Genomic DNA, 17758 nt, shown 5'->3' with positions numbered 1-17758 from the left:
GGGCCGGAGGCCCCCCTCAGACGCTGCAAGGTTGGGAGACTGGCGGAGGCAGTTGGGGAGCCTCGGCGGCACCCACCACGCCGCGCCCTGATTGCCGAACGAGCCCCAGCGAAGCGGGAAGGCTCCTTTCCTCCCCCTCTGGGCCGGAGCTTCAAGACCGAAGCCGGCTCAGAAGGGACAAACCCTGATTGGCCAAAGGCTGAGCCAATCAGATGCTCCCATTCCCAGGACCGGTCATGTGACCTGGTTCTGGCCAATGCCGAGTGAGAGGAAGTCTGTTGGGGGGGCTGATGGGAAGTATCTTACTGGCTCTTGAAGAGACCTGGGACTGGTCTTCCCCTGACGTGGTTGGTGCACGTGGCAGTTGTCTTGGTCTGCGTGGGGAGTTGGCCTTGTGGCTCAGTTCGCTGAGAGCCGGGAAAGGAGACGCAGAACCCGGGGTTTCAGGGCCGTCGCTGACCCACCGTGTTAACCAGCCCAGGAACTGCGCCGCCATTGGAATGCCCGCTACATCCAGTAGTGCGTGTCCGAGTTTCCAACTGTTTTGGGTTGGGGCACCCAACTTCTGCGGCCAGAAGCATCCAAACTGATGTTTTTGAAGGCTGGTTTTCTCCCATGATCGTAGCCCAGGCTCGGTTGAGCAGGGGGACAGCGCGAGGAGCAGGGGCACAGGTGGCAAGATGGAATGTCCAAGGAAATGTTTTACAATACAAGATGGACATTTAAGGGGAAGAAGCCCCCCCCAACCCCCCCCCCACCTGCCACCCCCCAGTAAGGTTTGAACACTGGAGTTGTCGTCATTGTAGACTCCTCAACTTTGCAAGAAGACAAGAATTTTTCAAACGCAGCTCCTTGAGAGGGGAGGCAGTTGTGAAGATGTAGATATTTTCCAAAATTTGGGCTTGTGGAATATCGCCATTAACCTCCAAACGGGATATAAAGTGACAGGCCAGTAAGTCCAAAAGATGGCCCAGGTTCAAAGCCGGCCTGGAACAACTCAAGCCAAAATTTTTATTTTTCTGTCCTGCTTTGTTTCTTTACCTTGGTAGGTGAAAAACGTTGCACGCCTTGTGTGTATTTATTAACAGTCCTATTATTCACAACTTTCCACAGTGGCAGTAACCTAGGCAACGGTTTGTCTGAGGCACGATTATTGCTAATGGAAAACTTTCCCCCTAAATCCTAGCACTCATACTTCCTTTGCATCGTGAAAGTTTGAGACCTTGCCTGGAAACTCTTGACTGTTCTGACTGCGGTAACAAAGACCTCAGGAATGCGAGAAAGAGAAAATATTCCGACTTCCCCTGCACCTTCAGAAAAGCAGAGCCTCCCTCCCTCCCTCATGAAACCGTCCTTATGAATGTATTTCTGACAAAGGAGTCTTATTTATAAGACCCCTAGACTTCAAAGACTGGTGTGGCTTCATCCTCCGACAGCCACCTGTCACCTCCCGTATTAGTTTGCTAGAGCTCCCACAACACAATATTACCGGATATACTTGGTGGCTTAAACATCAGAAATCTTTTTTCTCAGGCTGGAAGTCCAAGATCAGTACTGGCAGCGTTGGTCTCTCCTGAAGCCCCTCTTTGGCTGGTAGATAGGCAGCATCTCGCTGCATCCTCACACGGCCTTTGCCCCGTGTGCACACATCCCTGGTGTCGTCTGGTCTTCTTAAGAGGGCTCCAATCCTGGGGCGCCTAGGTGGCGCAGTCGGTTAAGCGTCCGACTTCAGCCAGGTCACGATCTCGCGGTCCGTGAGTTCGAGCCCCGCGTCGGGCTCTGTGCTGACGGCTCAGAGCCTGGAGCCTGTTTCCGATTCTGTGTCTCCCTCTCTCTCTGCCCCTCCCCCGTTCATGCTCTGTCTCTCTCTGTCCCAAAAATAAATAAAAGTTGAAAAAAAAAAAAAAAAAGAGGGCTCCAATCCTATCGGATTAGGGCTCCACCCTTACGACCCCAGTTAACATTAATCGCCTCTTTCAAGGTCCTGTCTTCAATATGGTCGCATTGGAATTTGGGGGTTCAACATAGGAATGGGGGGGCAGGGACCACAAGTTAGTCCCTAACACCTCCCAACTCTGGACTGGTTGTCTTAACTAATGACCTGCTGCCCGTGCTAGTACGACCTACGCCGACGCTCTCTTTTCCTGAAAGGTGCAAAGACTTGGGAATTTTCATTGTCACGTCTCTCTTCCGCCACCCTCGTGGAGCTAAAAAAAAAAAAAAAAAAAAAAAAGGAACATCATGACGCTGCTTGACCTGTTTATTGAAACAAACAGTGTTGTGTCACTTGAATTCGTGTTTCCCTCCTACCCTTCTGTGGGCCGTGACGGAAACAGGAACGTGAGAAAATTGCTTTCACGTGGGAAAGGCTAATGCATCTTATTTTCTTTTTCTTTATTTTAGAGAGAGAAAGAGAGAGCAGAGGAGGAACAGGGGGAGGAGAGAGAGCACCCTGAGCAGGCTCCACGCACAACCCCCAGATCACGATCTGAGCCGAAATCAAGAGTCAGATGCTCGACCGACTGAGCCCCCCCAGATGGCCCCCGCAACCTGTGCTTTCTAAATGTTGGGAGACTAGGTCTGGTGCTGCGACCTTCTTGTGCATCTGATTTCAGATTGGGTTGGTTCCAACTCTGAGAGGCTCAAGGAGACAGACCCACCCCAGGGGAAGACAGCTGGGTGCTCTCTGATGGGAAGGAAAAGGAAGCCGATTCCATCAGCGCCCCCCCCCCAGCTCGCCCCAGTTCTGAAGCCACAGAACTGACCCGCTGGAGAAGCTGCTACCTCCCCCAGCATTGAAATGCGGGAACTCACATTTCCGCTCCACTACCGGAGTTGTCGGCTCCAGAACCAGACCACGCTTGCTAGATGCACACAGACAAGAGCCCCTCCAAACGCACAAAGCCAGTTCCTGCTGATGCCCCAGAAAAAGACACAGCCTCTACCTGACGGTGCTTGTCGAAACCCGTGGCAGAAACATAAGCATGGCCCCCATTTCGCTTCCCCTTTCCGGATCTCATGCAGTGGGTCAGACTGGCAGAGCCCTGGCTTCGAGGGAAGTGAGGCAGCGTGGTTTTAGCTTCCCAGCCTCGGTAGCACGGAAAGGCAGATCGGAAGAAGGAAGGCTTGAGCGAATGAATCCACAATCTAAAACCCCTGGGACATTCTGTCTGCAGCCTCCGACATCCAGGGGGAAACCCGTATCTGGTCTTTCCTGCCTGCTTTGCAGGAAAAGCTCCAGATACTCTGCAAAAGACATCCTCTTTTCTACCGGCAACTGGAGGGGAGACTTCAAATCAGTTAAGCGTCCGACTTCGGCTCAGGTCACCATCTCACGGCCCGTGGGTTCAAGCCCCGCGTCGGGCTCTGTGCCGACAGCTCGGAGCCTGGAGCCTGCTTCGGAGTCTGTGTCTCCCTCTCTCTCTGTCCCTCCCCTGTTTGTGCTCTCTCTCTCAAAAATAAATAACCATTTCAAAATAAAATCAAATAAAAAACGGAGGGATTGGGTCCGAACCACACAAAGCTCCGTTTCCTCTCCCAGGCTCATCAGCCTAACAGGGACGGGAGGACAAAAGCCGGAGCCTCATTCCAACTGCAGGTTTCTAACTGGGGCTCTACTGGCATTTTAGGCGACACGAGTCTCTGCCACAAAGGACAGTGCCGCGTAGTCTTGCAGGCTGTTTTGTCCGGTACGCGTCGACACCCTTCTGTCCTCAGGCCCTGTGACAACCCAAAGGTAGGCAGATATTTCCAAACCCCCTGGAGGGAGCTCGGGTTGCCTCTGAACAGTCCTTCCATGGAAACACAAAACATGTGGAGTAAGACGTCCCCCCACCATCCAGCCCTAGCCCCTGGCAGGACGGGGGGGGGGGGGGGGCCTCTTGGCACACACAACACAGAACACACAACAGGAGAGGCGAATGATGTCACAAGGGCTCAAGAAGCCGGGAAAACAGGACCTTTGTGTCTCAGGGAACTCACTGTCCAAGGATGGGAGGAAGTGAGACCGGCTTGGGGTGAGTGTGACTTAGGAGAGTCTGGCCTTGGACAACATATTTAACCACATCAGTTGTATCTCTGTTTCGGAAAGAAATGGAAAGAATATCTAACAGCTATGGATGTTAGGAGGCCCAAAGGTGTATATAAGGTTTAAGATCATGGGCTCCAGAGCCCGGAGCCTGGGTCTGCCCAGCCATCTACGAGCTGCGCGGCCCCGGATGAGTCGGCTACGCTCTCTGTGCCTCGCTTTCCTCCTCTGTACCGGGAGAGTGGCGACACCTGCCCGTACTGTGCCCCACTGAGAGTCAAGTTCTCGGTAAATGCTGGAAATTGTCGTGACTGTCTCCTCCGAGTGGGACTTGTTTTTTTTGTTTGTTTTTTTTTTAACTCTAGACATTATTCAGATTTCACCAACGTTTCCACTAATGTCCTTCTTCTGTTCCCGGGATCCGATCCCGGATCCCACACTGCATGTAGTTCTCACATCTCCTGAGTCTCCTTTGCGAACAAGTTCTCGGCTGTGGCCACAGGAAGGAATGCAGGCTATTTTGTAGAACGTCCCTCAATTTAGGTTTGGCTAAGTGTTTCTCCTACTTAGACTGGGGCGCTGGGTTTTAGGGAGAGAAATTCCATAAAGGTGAATTGCCACCTTCTCCTTCTTCTCGTCCTCCTCCTCCGTCGTTGTCGTCGTCTTCTCCTTCTCCTTGTCGGTTACACTTCAGTCACGTGTCCAGCCCTCCCCCCAGTCACTGTGGTTGGAGGATGAAGTGCTCTGATTGACCACACCCGGGCTTCCTCTCCCCGGAACCAGGAGAAGGCTGGTTTTCAAAGGAAACTCCAGGCGCTATTACCCTGAAAGCTGAACAAGCTGAAACCACAGGCTCCTCATCCACAGATGGCTATTGACTGTGTTGCAAATATTTGCTCATCACACATTGGCAGACCCCTGGCCTGGCTAATCACCCCAGCAGGCCTTCACAAAAACCATGAAAAAAAGCCAGTATGGCCAATGCCCATAAAGCTATAACCAAGTCACCTGATAATGACTCTTTTTAAAGACCTGGGAGTGAAACTTTGCCCCAGCGTAGAATCTGGACCTCTCGGGGAGGGAAAGGCACGAGCTGCTGAGTCAGATCTGAGTTCAAATTCCAACACACCCGTTACACTCATTCGCTCATTCACTCAAAAAAGAAAAAAATTAGTGAGCACCCATGATATGCCAGGCACTGTTCTAGACGCTGTGGACACAGCCAGGCACAATTCAGACAAAATCCCTACCCTCCTGACATTCTAGACCCGGAAGGCGTGGGAGAGGGGAGACGGGAGATAAACGAGTGGGCAAATGCTGGAAAGAAAATAAAACAGGGCGCCTTCCTGGCAAGAAGCGGAGGCCAGACTTGCAGCAGGCATGTGGGAGGGTCCTTTTGAGGGGTTCATATTTGATTTGAGACAGAACAATAAGATACAGTCAGACATGAACTGATCTGTGTAAGGCGCTAAGAAAAGGGAGCGGCTAGTGCTAAGGCCCTGAGGTGGCCCCGTCCGAGAACCGACAGACGCCATGTTGAATAGCTATGTCAGGCTGCGTGGGTTACTTAGCCTCTGTGCGCCCCTGGAAAGTGAGGATGCTCACACCGAGCCCTCGAGGTTGCTAATGAGGATTCAGGCAGACAAGAAGCCTTAAAGGGCAAGTGCTGTGCCCGGCATATGGTAGGTGTTCAGTAAACAGCAGCTATTAGTTTGAGTGATACAATTATTAAGAAAAGAATGGGTCAAAAACTTGAGAGAAAGGAGCTTTTGTGGCTTATCCTTCCAGAAGCCAAAATTCCGGATGTAGTTATGAGCAAGGCCCTGAGAAAGGGCTTCCCAGCATGCCCCCAGGACATCCTGGATACCAACAGCAATACTTAGCATTATTGTAACAGCTACTGCCGATTCACTGAACACCTACTATATGCCAGGCACTCTGCGGGGTATCTGATGTCCATTGGCCCCGCCGACTCTGAGGCCCCTCGATGATCAACATCCCCCTTTCAGAGAGGAGAAAAGTGGAGGCTCGGAGCTGATGGTCCCGGAGGCTGGAGCAAAGTCAGGAGGCAAGCAAGAGCCCCCCCTCCTCCTCCCCACGACCTCTTACCTGATGACCTTTAGCCATTTCTCTCCTCTGATGTGAAGTAACAGAGGCGGGACAATCCTGCCCCACCCTTTATCTTCATCATTCTCCCAGGGTTGGGGGGGGGGGGGGGGAGTGCGCAGAGAGGGAGGGGAACAAAGCCCCAGAGCCCCTTCTCCCAGAATCCTGCCCCTGCGTGCTCCCCACCCACCACCACCACTAACCCAGTGCTAGCGAAGGGCACAGGGCACGGATCTGGGAGGTGAATTTCCAGCCCAACGCGGGAGCCCGGGGAAGGGGGCGGGGCTGTGGCCAGGACGGGGGCGGGCCCAAGGCTGAGAACTTAACCGCCTGTCTGTCTAGGGAGGCCGCACTCCAGACGGGGCGACCTCCCCTCTGCGGCCGCCAGACAGAACGCGGCATGAGGTGTCTTCTGGACGCCGGCCCCAGCCACAGCCCTGCCTGGAAGAGGCTGCTTCTAACAGGTGCGAAAGAGACGGTGGCTTCACCCAAGGGTTGGGGACAGGGAGAGGACACTCCCAGGGACAGTCTCCAAAGAGGAGGGCCCAGGCCTGAAGCTGGGGAGGGGGTGGCCAGGGAAGGACCTCCCAAAGCTGTCAGAATCAAAATGAGAGCTCAGAAAAAATGTGGCACCTGTTATGCAAATCGCATCCCTGTGCCCTGTGATTCGTAAAAGGAGAAGAATGCGAATTGTTTCCCTAGAGATAGAAAAGCACCCTGAGGGGCCTGGGTGGCTCCTTGGGTTAAGCATCTGACTTTGGCCCAGGTCATGATGTCAAGGTTCCTGGGTTGGAGCACCCATCAGGCTCCACACAGATTGTCTCTCTCTCCCTCTCTCTGCCCCTCCCCCACTTGTGCTATCTTTCTCTCTCAAAAATAACAGGAAGGAAGGAAGGAAGGAAGGAAGGAAGGAAGGAAGGAAGGAAGGAAGGGAGGGAGGGAGGGAGGGAGGGAAGGAGGGAGGGAGGGAGGAAGGAAGGAAGGAAAGAAAGAAAGAAAAAGCGACACCTAGGTCCTTGGGTAGAACACTTTATTCCTGTCACTTTGAAGCAAAGAGCAAGGCCTCACTCCATCTATTGAGGTCCCTGCCCAGACACTGTAGTATCTATTACCAAGCATGCCTGAGGGTCAGGGAAGGCTCCAGAAGAGGGGTACCTGAGCAGAAACTGGAATCACCCCTAGATAAAGAGTTAGGGGGAACAGCATTCTAGGAAGGGAGACCAGCACGTGCAAAGGCCCGGAGGCCCGAGCCACTGCCCGGAGTTCAGTCTCTCCGACGCAGACAATGAGGGAAGATGGCGAGAGGGGCACGGAGGTGTAGGAGGGTGCCAGGCGAGGGTATCTGCACTGTGTCCTGAGGGCGCTGGGGAGCCATGGAAGGCTTACGAGCAGGGGAACAGAAAAGTCCTACCAGCAGCCGACTCAGACATGAGATCAGTGGAGGTACGAAGCGGGCAGTAGGCCCATCACCCACCCAGAAGGCGCTATAGTGGGACAACTCCCGGCTGGCCACTTATGACCTTGGGTCTGAGACCGAAGCTCACGGTGCCTCAGTTTCCCTGCCGGTAAAACAGACTAGTGCTGACCTCAGAGCTGTTGAGGGGACCGGTGAGGAAATGGCTGGGAGAATCTGGCCCGGGCCCTGGCACTGTGCCGACTGATCCCGGACAGCTGACCTCTCACAGCCGCTTACGGAGCACAGCATTGTTTGTTTCCCATGATGCTGCCCGAGGAGTTGGTCCAACCCTTGCCATCACTTCTCATTCAGGAAGAGAGCTGATGCTTTCACCTGTGTTCTGTAAGGGGGCCTTTCGGATCCTTAAAAGGTTCCCACTCATTATACTGCTTTTTAAAATTGTTTTTAACATTTATTTATTTTTGGGAGACAGAGAGAGACAGAGCGTGAGCAGGGGAGGGACAGAGAGACAGGGAGACACAATCCAAAGCAGCTCCAGGCTCTGAGCCGTCAGCACACGGCCCGACGCGAGGCTCGAACTCATGAACCATGAGATCATGACCTGAGCCAAAGTCGGTCACTTAACCAACTGAGCCACCCAGGTGCCCCATGCTGGCAGTCCAGTTCTGGAGCCTGCATTCTGGGGTGTGTGTGTGTGTGTGTGTGTGTGTGTGTGTGTGTGTGTGAAAGACTACTAAGAACATAGTTTATGCTCTCTTATTTCCTTTATTCAAATTTTACTTAATTTTGTTGAATGGCTTATACACGCCCATGGTTCAAATCTCAAAGATATATAAAAGGGATATAAAAGGTCCCCCTCCCCCCTGCCGGCACACACAGGTAGCCACTGTCTTTGTGCATCCCTCCAGAGTTTCTTTATATGTTTATAAGAAATGCAAATATTACAGATTGACTTTTCTCCCGTTTTTACACCAAAGTTAGTGTACCGTAAGAACCGTCCAGCCGCCTGCCTTTCTATCTTAACTGCTTACTTTGGCGATCTCTCCCTCCTAGTTCATGGCGTTCCGGAGACCTTCCCCACCTTTTCATACAGCTGTCTTGTTCCACCGTGTGAATGGAGCATAATTTATTAAATCGGTTCCCCGTGGACGGCCACTTGGATATTTCCAATCTTTAGCCATTCAAACTAAGATGTGGCAAATGACCCTGCCCAGAAGTCATTTTATACTGGGGAAGGTTAATCCATAGAACACATTCCCTGATCTTTAATCTCAGGGTCAAAGGATATGGGAATTTTGAATCTGAAAAGCCCATGTCCTCCGCACGGGGTTGTATGGGCCACGCATAAGACGTTCTTTCCCATTGCCCTCAGCCCCATCAACATGCCACATCATCGACCTTTTGGATCTTTGCCAACCTGATCGGTGAAGAGTGTTACCTCCGTGTGTTTTAATTTGCGTTTCTCTTACTATGAGCACGGCTGAACGTTTTCCCTAGGTCAAGAGACATTTGAATTTTCTTTCCTATGGATTTGCCCGCCCACATCCTTTGTATAAGCTTCTGTTGGGTTGCTGATATTTTCGCTTATTGATATCTCGGAGCTTTTTATATATTAGTGAAATGAGCTCTTGGTCTGTGAGATCCGTTGCAAATAATTTTTCCCGGTATGTCTCCCTCTCTCTCTCACCCTACCCCCCCTTTTTCCTCTCTCTCTCTCTCTCTCTCAAAAATAAATGAACATTAAAAAGAAGAATGTTGAGGGGCGCCTGGGTGGCTCAGTCAGTTAAGCGTCCATCTTCGACTCAGGTTGTGAGCTCATGGTTCGTGGGTTCGAGCCCCGCGTCGGGCTCTGTGCTGACGGCTCGGAGCCCGGAGCCTGCTTTGGATTCTGTGTCTCCCTCTCTCTGACCCTCCCCCGTTCATGCTCTGTCTCTCTCTGTCTCAAAAATAAACGTTAAAAAAAAATTTTTTTTTAATAATAAAAAAATAAAGATAAACATTAAAAAATTTTTTTTCTTTAAAAAGAAGATTGTTGACCGCCTGTGGATCACAGCCCTGCTGTGTACCACCTAGGACATCCTGGACAATGGTCTCCAATTCTCTGAGCTTCCATTTCCTCACTCCTACCGGGGGTGTGGCAGTTATGTCACTCAGGGTTGAGGCGGGAAGATGGTCTTCTCAAAAGGAGTAATGGGCGAGGAGGTTAGTAAAGGGACGATCTGCAGAGGTAGAAGCAGGGTAGAGGCAACCCCTCCTGGGATCGTGCAGCACCCTGAGGCTGGCCACAGCAGAAGCTGTTACCTCCCGTGTGCTAGAAGCCGCGAGAAGACCAGCAGACCCCAAGACCCAAAGAGAGTGGCGCATAGACAGGGCCACACGACGGCAGCCTTAGTGGAGGGACACAGACGCCCCACGTCCACGGAGCAGGGAGGGAGCCGTCCCTCGCACCGGCAGAGGCCAACCGGAAGCAAAAGACAAGGGGACCCGATGAGGCAGCTCAGGGGAGTCAGCCTCTTGGGGAGCAGAGCAGGGCAGAGAAGGGGAGACAACAGATCTGCACGGTTACCCTGGGTGATGTGCGCTTTCTGGGGGTCGACGGAAGGAGTAAGTGAGATAGTACGTGTTCGGCGCTCAGAACAGTATCTGGCTTATAGGAGGTGCTCAGCGAACGTTCCCTTTCGTTCCGACATCGTCCCTATGATCACCACAGTTATCAGCTCTCAGCGTGCCACACTCACTGTCGCCAGCTCAGGAAGGGCTACCCGCTGGGGCAGCATCTCGCCCTTGGTCCCATTTGCCCCCTGTGCTCTCTCCTCTCTCTTCCCCCCCTCCTCCAAGGAATCCTGATCGCATCCTGCACCTGCTCTGTCTCCTTGGAGCCGCCCTCCTCTGCGTCTCCAGAGCCCTTGACCGCAGGAGCCCGTGCCCCCCGGCCCGTCCCCGGAAGCCTCCATGGTGCTCTCTCCACTTCTTGGTTCCGAGAGCACAAGACCCGGCCGGAAACCACGCTCTTCCCCCGCGAGGGCCTCCCGGGGCCCGGCCACACCGGCGGCCAGGAGACGTGGGACACCCAAGGCGACCTGATCATCAGACACGTGACGGCTGAGGACACAGTGCTGGAAGCCGGCAGAGGACGCAGGCGTGCGACAGAGCAGCTTCTAGGCAAGGGTGAGTGGGCCCCGAGAGGGACCGAGTTCTCGGGCAGCGAGAACAGCCTGGGCGAGGCTGGAGGGGTAAAGAGAGATCTGGAAAGCCTGCGGAATCGTAAGCCGAGCCGCGTAGAGGGCATGGGCCCTGTGAGGCCGCTGGCTTTTTGGTGCGGCTAGGGGGGAGGCAGAGAGAGCGGGCGGTCCACGGGGCTGACCGTGCAGGGCCCTGTAAGGCCTCACACAGAAGCTCGGACTTCCTTCCACTCAGCAAAACACTTACCAATGCTGATTGTTAGCACACATCCGATCCTTTTTTAGTGCCTTCTCTGTCCTGGGTGATGCTGGGCACCAGCAATGGCGTACCGGCAGGGGCGCCCGGGTGGCTCAGTCGGTTGGTTAAGCGTCCGACTTCGGCTCAGGTCACGATCTCGCGGCTCGTGAGTTCGAGCCCCGCGTCAGGCTCCGTGCTGAGAGCTCGGAGCCTGGAGCCTGTGTCTCCCTCTCTCTCGGCCCCTCCCCTGCTCAGCCTCCGTGTCTCTCTCTTTCTCTCAAAAAGTGAATAAACATTAAACAATTAAAAAAAAAAAAAGAAGAAGAATGGTGCTTGGCTCCTGGGAAGAGCCACACCCAGGCGGCTGTTACATTGATTCTTGTCTCTTACACCCGATGGGCTCTTTCTCCTCCTGCAAGGCTTAGCTCAGACACCACCTCCTCCAGGAAGCCTTCCATGAGTTCTTTGGTTGAGCTGACGTTCTTTTCACTTTACCATATCGCATTGATATTGGGAAGCAGCTCAGCGTGGAGGCTCCCAGTACTCACCACGACATCAGACTTCCCGGGTTCAGACACTAGCTGTGCCTCTCTGTCTCTGACCGTGAAGCCTGGGCCTAAGAACTCCTGGACCTCGAGTCTTTGACCTGGAAAAAATACGGAAAGAAAACTATTGTGAAGATCACGTGCGCCCCATCTCTGCAAAGAGGAATTCGCGGCAGCCAGTGGCACAGGCCTCAGGCCTTGGAGGCCTCCTCGACTCCTCACTCTCTCTCTCTCCAAGGCATCAGCACACCCTGTGGGCTCTGCTTTCAAACGAATCCAGAATCCAGCCATTCCTCCCAGCTCCCTGGCCTCACCCCGGTCCAGCTGAGGGCGGGGGAGCTGGGATATTTATATACCGGCTGCCCCCGGGTATGTCCATTTCCCAACACTTTGGCCTGCTTTCTCCTCGGGCACAGCGGGCCCTGGCAGCCACAGGGAAAGTGCTCGGGCAACAGGTGCCTTCCTGGCAGTGGGAAGTGGTGAGGGCGAGGGGCTGGAGGGTGGGGACCCACAGGTCTGCTACTCCCTATGTCTGGAGCGACGCTGGGCACAGATCAGGAACTCCAAACACATTTATTGACGGATGAATGAATGAATGGATGGATGGATGGATGGATGGATGCCTCTGTGTGGACAAAAGAAATGCTCAGCCTCTCTGAGGGGTCTCCACCCACGTGGCCTTGCTCTCTGTTTGCACAGCCAGCTCCAGCAGGGTGATGCTGTTGACCTTCCCCAGTGCCGTCCAGGGCATTATCCAGAGTGACCTCAACTACTCAGTGATCCTGGAGTGTTTGGCCTCTTACATCACCCCCACACCCGTGCTGCACTGGACCCTCGACGGGGAGCCCTACGACACCGGGAATATGCTGATCATCCGGAGGTTGTCCTGGGGGCATCTGGGCACCTATGTGTGCACAGCCAAGAACAGCCAGGGAGAGTATCCCTCCAATCCTGTGACGATCTCGCTGCCACGTGAGTCCCCCCCCCCATCCCCACCCCAGACTTCTGCACCCTTGCTGGTCTGTGGCCAGCTGTCCTGGCTCCCTGGAGCCAACCACAGAGCAGTCCACTCGGAGACCCTTCGTAGCCAAGGTGTCATCCTGTCCCCCCATCTTGCCCGGCAGAGTGGGGATCATTAGCCCATTTTACAGAAGAAAGAGATGAGCTCTTAGCAAAAGCTCAGCTCAGGATCTGGAGCCAGCCGTCTGGGTCCCGACTCCGACTCTTTGCTGGCTGTGTGAGCCTGGCCTCTCGGAGTCTGAGCACACACCCGTGACAAAATGCAGGTGACGACGAGTGGTCCCGAGCGGGGGCTTTGGCATTTGGATTCTGGCTCCCCCTCTTCCAGCTCTGTGACTCTGGACCAGTGCCTTGACTTCTCTGGGCCTCAGAGTCCTCGTCTGCAAATTGAGAAAACGCCAGTGCCCGCCCCAAAGCGTACTTGTGAGCTTCCAGCGAGGACGCGGGTGAACAGCCCAAAATAACAGCGGGCGCTCAGTAAACACGAGCTAATATCATTGCTACAACTAGCGTTGTCCATGTTACTAATTTCGTGACTGTTACCGTACGTGGACCCCCATCCCCCAGGCAGGTCTCCCTTTGCTCCTGTGTATGACGGGGTGACTTGTAAATGTCTGCAAGGCTGTTTTCAGGGCCAGAAATAACATGTGAATGAGACCAGCAGAACATCTGTTAGAGACAGGTGGTTTAGCGCCTGGCCGGATCAGTCGGTGGAGCATGTGACTCCTGATCATAAGAGTCATGAGTTCAAGCCCCAAGCTGGGGGCGGAGCCCACTTCAAAAAGAAAAAAAAAAAAAAAAGCAGGTGCTTTAAATAGCCGCGATCCTCATGAACATTCTTTTTCATGTATTTATGCACGGAGGACACGTGGCTCCGGGTGAGCGAGAATGAAACAGAGGACCTGGTCAGCAGAGGAGCAGGGAAGGTACTTAGGCACTTAGGCATCAGGATCCACATGAGCAAAGGTCCAGAGCAGGGAAAGGGCGGGGGCTGGAAAGCCTGGCTTGGCGGGGTCCCAGCCACCTCTTCCTTCCCAGCTTCCCAGGGTCCAGTAGGAGCTTCAGGATTTGGTTTTGGGGTGATTCGTTGGGAGAAAAAAAGTTTAAATCTTAGAGCAGCCGGTGACTCTGCTATGCTCACTGAGAATGGCGGCACTTCCAAGACCCCCTTAGTCATTCATCGGCTTTTCAGGAGATGTTTATTGGCCCGCCTACTATGTGACTGGCCCGTGCTGGGTGGTGCTGGGGACATTCTGGTGATGGAGACAGCCCTGGCCCTTTCCCCAGACAGTAATGTTTGAGCGCGGGGAGGTGGGGGGGAGGAGGGGACAGACCAGTGGGAGGCAGCCCTGTCCACAGACAGTAGTGACCAGAGTGGGCAAGGCTGGGGTGGGGGAGCCAAGGGATGGGGGACCCAAGGGGGCACCTGATCCAGCAAGGGGGTCAGGGAGGGCTTCCTGGAGGAGGGGACAACTGAGCTGGTACTAGGATACATAGGAATCATCCAGGCCAAGGTGGTGGGTGGGTGGACTAGCATTCTAGGGTCACAAAGGCCTGGAAGTAGGAGAGAGAGGTGAGCTCGGAAAGTTGGGCAGAGTCCAATGAGACCGGGTTATAAAGGTCGAGGGGAGAGAGAGATGAGGTTCGCCAGCGGGCACGGCCTCGAAGGCCAACATGAGAGACGCTTGCTCCCTGGGAAGCCACAGCAAGGTTCTGAGCAGGGGAGGAACAGGGTCACATTTGAGCTTTCCACAGACCCTCTGGCCCCCGTGTGGCCGGGAGGTCGGGGGGGAGGGGAGAGACAGGGGCAGAAGAGCCAGAGGGAGGCCGGGGTGGAGACCGGAGGGTGGGGAGGAGGGGGCAGACTGAAGACACACTCAGGGGGTGACATGGTGGGAGGCAGGGGTGTGCAGTCTCACCCCTTCTTGGTCCCCAGAAGACAACGTGGAACCCACAGACGATGAGCCCATCGAGCCAGACCCCGTTCTGTCCGTGTCAGGGGGAGCTGCCATCGCCCTCCTGGTGGCTGCAAATGTGGGGGCCATGATGCTGATAGGAGGTGTGAGCTTCACCATCGTCCAGAGCCTAAGGTATGTTCTGTCCTCACCCCCGTCCGCCTCCTGATGTCCACTCGGCCCCCACGAGACACAGAGCTCACTCTGCAGCCAGACAGAAGCCCAACCGATAGCCTCGTCCCAAGAAGCTTTAGACTCAGGATTCTGAGCCCTGATGCACCCGCCCGAGGTGACCCCCAGGGAACAAAGAGACAGAAGACGATTCTGGAGCTGGTCTGCCTTGGTACGGCCAGGAGGCGAGGCCAGGGTGGGGAGGGGGCGCGATTGAACTAAGTGAAGGCCTCCCTGAGAAACTGACATCTGAGCAAAGACACTGAGCAAAGGAGGGAGGGCTCAGGGGATGTCTGGCGGAAGGGCATACGGCCGCTGGTGCAAAGGCCCTGAGGCAGGACTTGCCAAGCAGGTTCCAGCAACAGCAAAGAGGCCAGCATGGCTGGAGTGGTGTGAGAAAGGAGAAGGAGGGCGTGAGATCAGAGAGGGGAAGGGGGGTGGAGGTGGACAGGCAGTATAAGGTCTTGTGGGCCATGCAAGGACTTGGCTTTTGTCCTTAGTGACCTGAGAGCAATGGAGGGTTTCGAGCAGAGAGGGACAGGATCTGACTTACGTCTGACTCGCATTCTAATCCCTAGATGTGTTAGCTATGATCCCACTACTGTAATATCTTACGGTTATGTGCTTACTAAACATGATTCTATTTCATTTCCACAAGAGCTCGGCGGATGGGGTTGGGGGTCACGGATAGGAAAGAAGATCTTGTGTGTGTCAAAGAGGAAACCCAGGCTCGGGGAGGAGTGGCTGGGCCCAGACCCCGCAGCCGGAGAGGCGGGGTTCGAACCCAGAACCGTGCCTCACTCCTAGTTCTTGCCCTACCCTACACCGCCACCTTTTCCCGCCACAACAGTACAAGCCTCCGTAGCTTGTGCACTGCGAGCTGACGTGGTCTGCAAAGGCCTTGTGGATCAGCTGGGAGAGGCTGGGGCCAGGTCTCCAGTCCGCGAGTCCCAGGCAGGGGTGGGGGAGGGCCAGGCTGCTCCCTGAACCCCTGCATCATGCTCATCCGTCAGCTCATCCTGCGTAAGCCCCGGGAGCCTTCAAGTCCCAGCTACTCTGAGGGATGGGTACATTCTTGGCCTCATTTTCCAAATGAGTAAACCAAAGCTCAGAGAAACCCCTCAGCTGGCCCAAGGACGCACAGCTGACAAATGGCTGACTCTGAACCAAACCCAGATCCAAATCCAAAACCACGTTCTTAGAGGGGAAGGATGAGAGATCCAGTCCCTGCCCCCGTGAGTGGGCGGGAGGAGTCACTTCCCGTCCCCCTACCATTTTGGCCCAGACCTATGATGGCAAACCACTGCTGACGTCAGCCAGCAGGAACCAACTTCTTCCAAAACAGCTTCAGCCTTAGAGATGAGGTCGTGAGGACAAGCATGGCTGTCCTGACCCTCTCGGTGGGGAGGGGGGGTCCTCGGAAAAGAGGGATATGGACTGAGGGGAAGCCCCACACACGTCGACCGCACCCACCAAGGGCAAGAGAGACCCCTGCCGCTTGTCGCTAAGGCCGCGGGCCCCAAAGCCAGGCTACTTGGGTGCATCCCAGCTCTGCCATTCGTCCGCTAGCTTGCGGAACTTTGAGCGGGTCCTTTAACCACCTCTGTAAAACAAGGACAGTGGTAATACCTACCTCAGAGGGGAAGTGTGTGGATTACACGAGGCAGGAGGACCAAAGCGCTGCAAATCGTGCCTGGTGCGTGGTAAACCTTCAATAAACGTCAGCCACGCTGATGGCGATGACGGTGACGACTTCTCGCTCTCCGTCGTAGGATTCACCGACGAAGACTGCGGATGTGCTGCTAAAGTGGGCACCTGTCTGTCAGCCTAAGAGGTGATGCCAGGAAGGTGGCAAGAGCATCCCGGGGCTGGGGAAAAGAGGAAGTTACCGGGGGCTCCAGTCGAGACCCCCTCCCTCCTGACCATTTGCCCGTGGGATGTTCTCGTCTCGTTGAGAGTCCCGGGGACCGCTTTTCTCCCCTCTCTCCAATTACCAGCCTCCCATCTGCCCAGCTCACCAACCCCCGGGAAGCCACCTACACAAGTAGCCTGTATTTCCTAAAATTCGTGGGCTGTCAGCGAAAGATACTCACTTAAGTGGCTCAATAAAAACAAAAGGACGAATTTACTATAAGGATCCAAGATTTCCACACACACACGCACACACAAAAAAAATCCAAGGGTGTATCAGTTAGCACTTGCTGTGTAACAAACTACCCCCCCCCCGCCCCCCGCCACCGCTGAAATTTAATGGCTTGAAACAGCCATGGGTTTAGCTTACAATGTTGAGGGTTATCAGTTTGGGCTGGGCTCAGCTGGGCAGGTCTTCTGGTCTCTGCTGGGCCCACTCCCACTTCTGTGGTGAGGTGGCAGTTACCCAGGGGCTATCTGGACTAGGGGCTATCTGGACTAGGACGGTCGTCTGGGACAACTAACCTGTCCTCCACATCATCTATCATCCTGTAGCAGGCAGACCCAAGCTTGTTCACATGCCAGAGGCAGGATTCCAGGAGGGAGACAGAGGCGCAATGCCTCTTAGGCCCGAAATGAAGAATGGCACATCCTTGGGGCACCGGGGTGGCTCGGTCGGTTAACCGCTGGGGTCATGATCTCGCGGTTTGTGAGTTCGAGCCCCGTGTTGGGCTCTGTGCTGACAGCTCGGAGCCTGCTTCAGATTCCGTGTGTGTGTGTGTCTGTCTCTCTCTCTCTCTCTGCCCCTCCCCCACTCATCCTCTGCCTCTCTCTCTCAAAACTAAACAAACATTGGGGCGCCTGGGTGGCTCAGTCGGTTAAGCATCCAACTTCAGCTCAGGTCATGATCTCAAGGCTCGTGGGTTCAAGCCCCATGTCAGGCTCTGTGCTGACAGCTCGGAGCCTGGAGCCTGCTTCAGATTCTGTGTCTCCCTCTCTCTCTGCCCCTCCCCTGCTTATGCTCTGTCTCTCTCTGTCTCAAAAATAAATGAAAACATTAAAAAATTTGTATAAATAAATAAATAAACATTAAAAAAAAAGAGAGAGAGAGAGAAAGTAGGAATGTTGCTGGAACCTTCTCGGCCCCCCAGCCCTCACCCCTTGTAATCCTCTTCTCCGGGTACGT

General features: G+C 54.4%; 2 protein-coding genes across 2 annotated transcripts in view; one reads left to right on the top strand and one right to left on the bottom strand.

The window, feature by feature from the left end:
* The window catches only part of CEACAM20 (CEA cell adhesion molecule 20), a 73279-nt gene extending 66980 nt beyond the window's left edge, over window positions 1–6299 (bottom strand). The window contains exon 1 of the mRNA XM_045442025.1: window positions 6137–6299. Coding sequence (XP_045297981.1) covers window positions 6137–6154 — 18 coding nt within the window. The 5' untranslated portion in view covers window positions 6155–6299. The remainder of the gene's footprint in view (window positions 1–6136) is intronic.
* Window positions 6300–6463: 164 nt separating this feature from the next.
* IGSF23 (immunoglobulin superfamily member 23) lies at window positions 6464–16789 on the top strand. The gene is made up of 5 exons (XM_045442027.1): window positions 6464–6597; window positions 10389–10718; window positions 12215–12487; window positions 14472–14625; window positions 16434–16789. Exons 1-5 carry the CDS (start codon window positions 6534–6536, stop codon window positions 16465–16467), a joined length of 855 nt encoding a protein of 284 aa, XP_045297983.1. The 5' UTR covers window positions 6464–6533; the 3' UTR covers window positions 16468–16789.
* The last annotated feature ends 969 nt before the right edge of the window (window positions 16790–17758 follow it).

This window comes from Leopardus geoffroyi, chromosome E2 (genome assembly GCF_018350155.1).
Source record: "Leopardus geoffroyi isolate Oge1 chromosome E2, O.geoffroyi_Oge1_pat1.0, whole genome shotgun sequence".
In the NCBI taxonomy this organism is placed as follows: domain Eukaryota; kingdom Metazoa; phylum Chordata; class Mammalia; order Carnivora; family Felidae; genus Leopardus; species Leopardus geoffroyi.
This window is presented reverse-complemented; position numbering and strand designations above follow the sequence as displayed.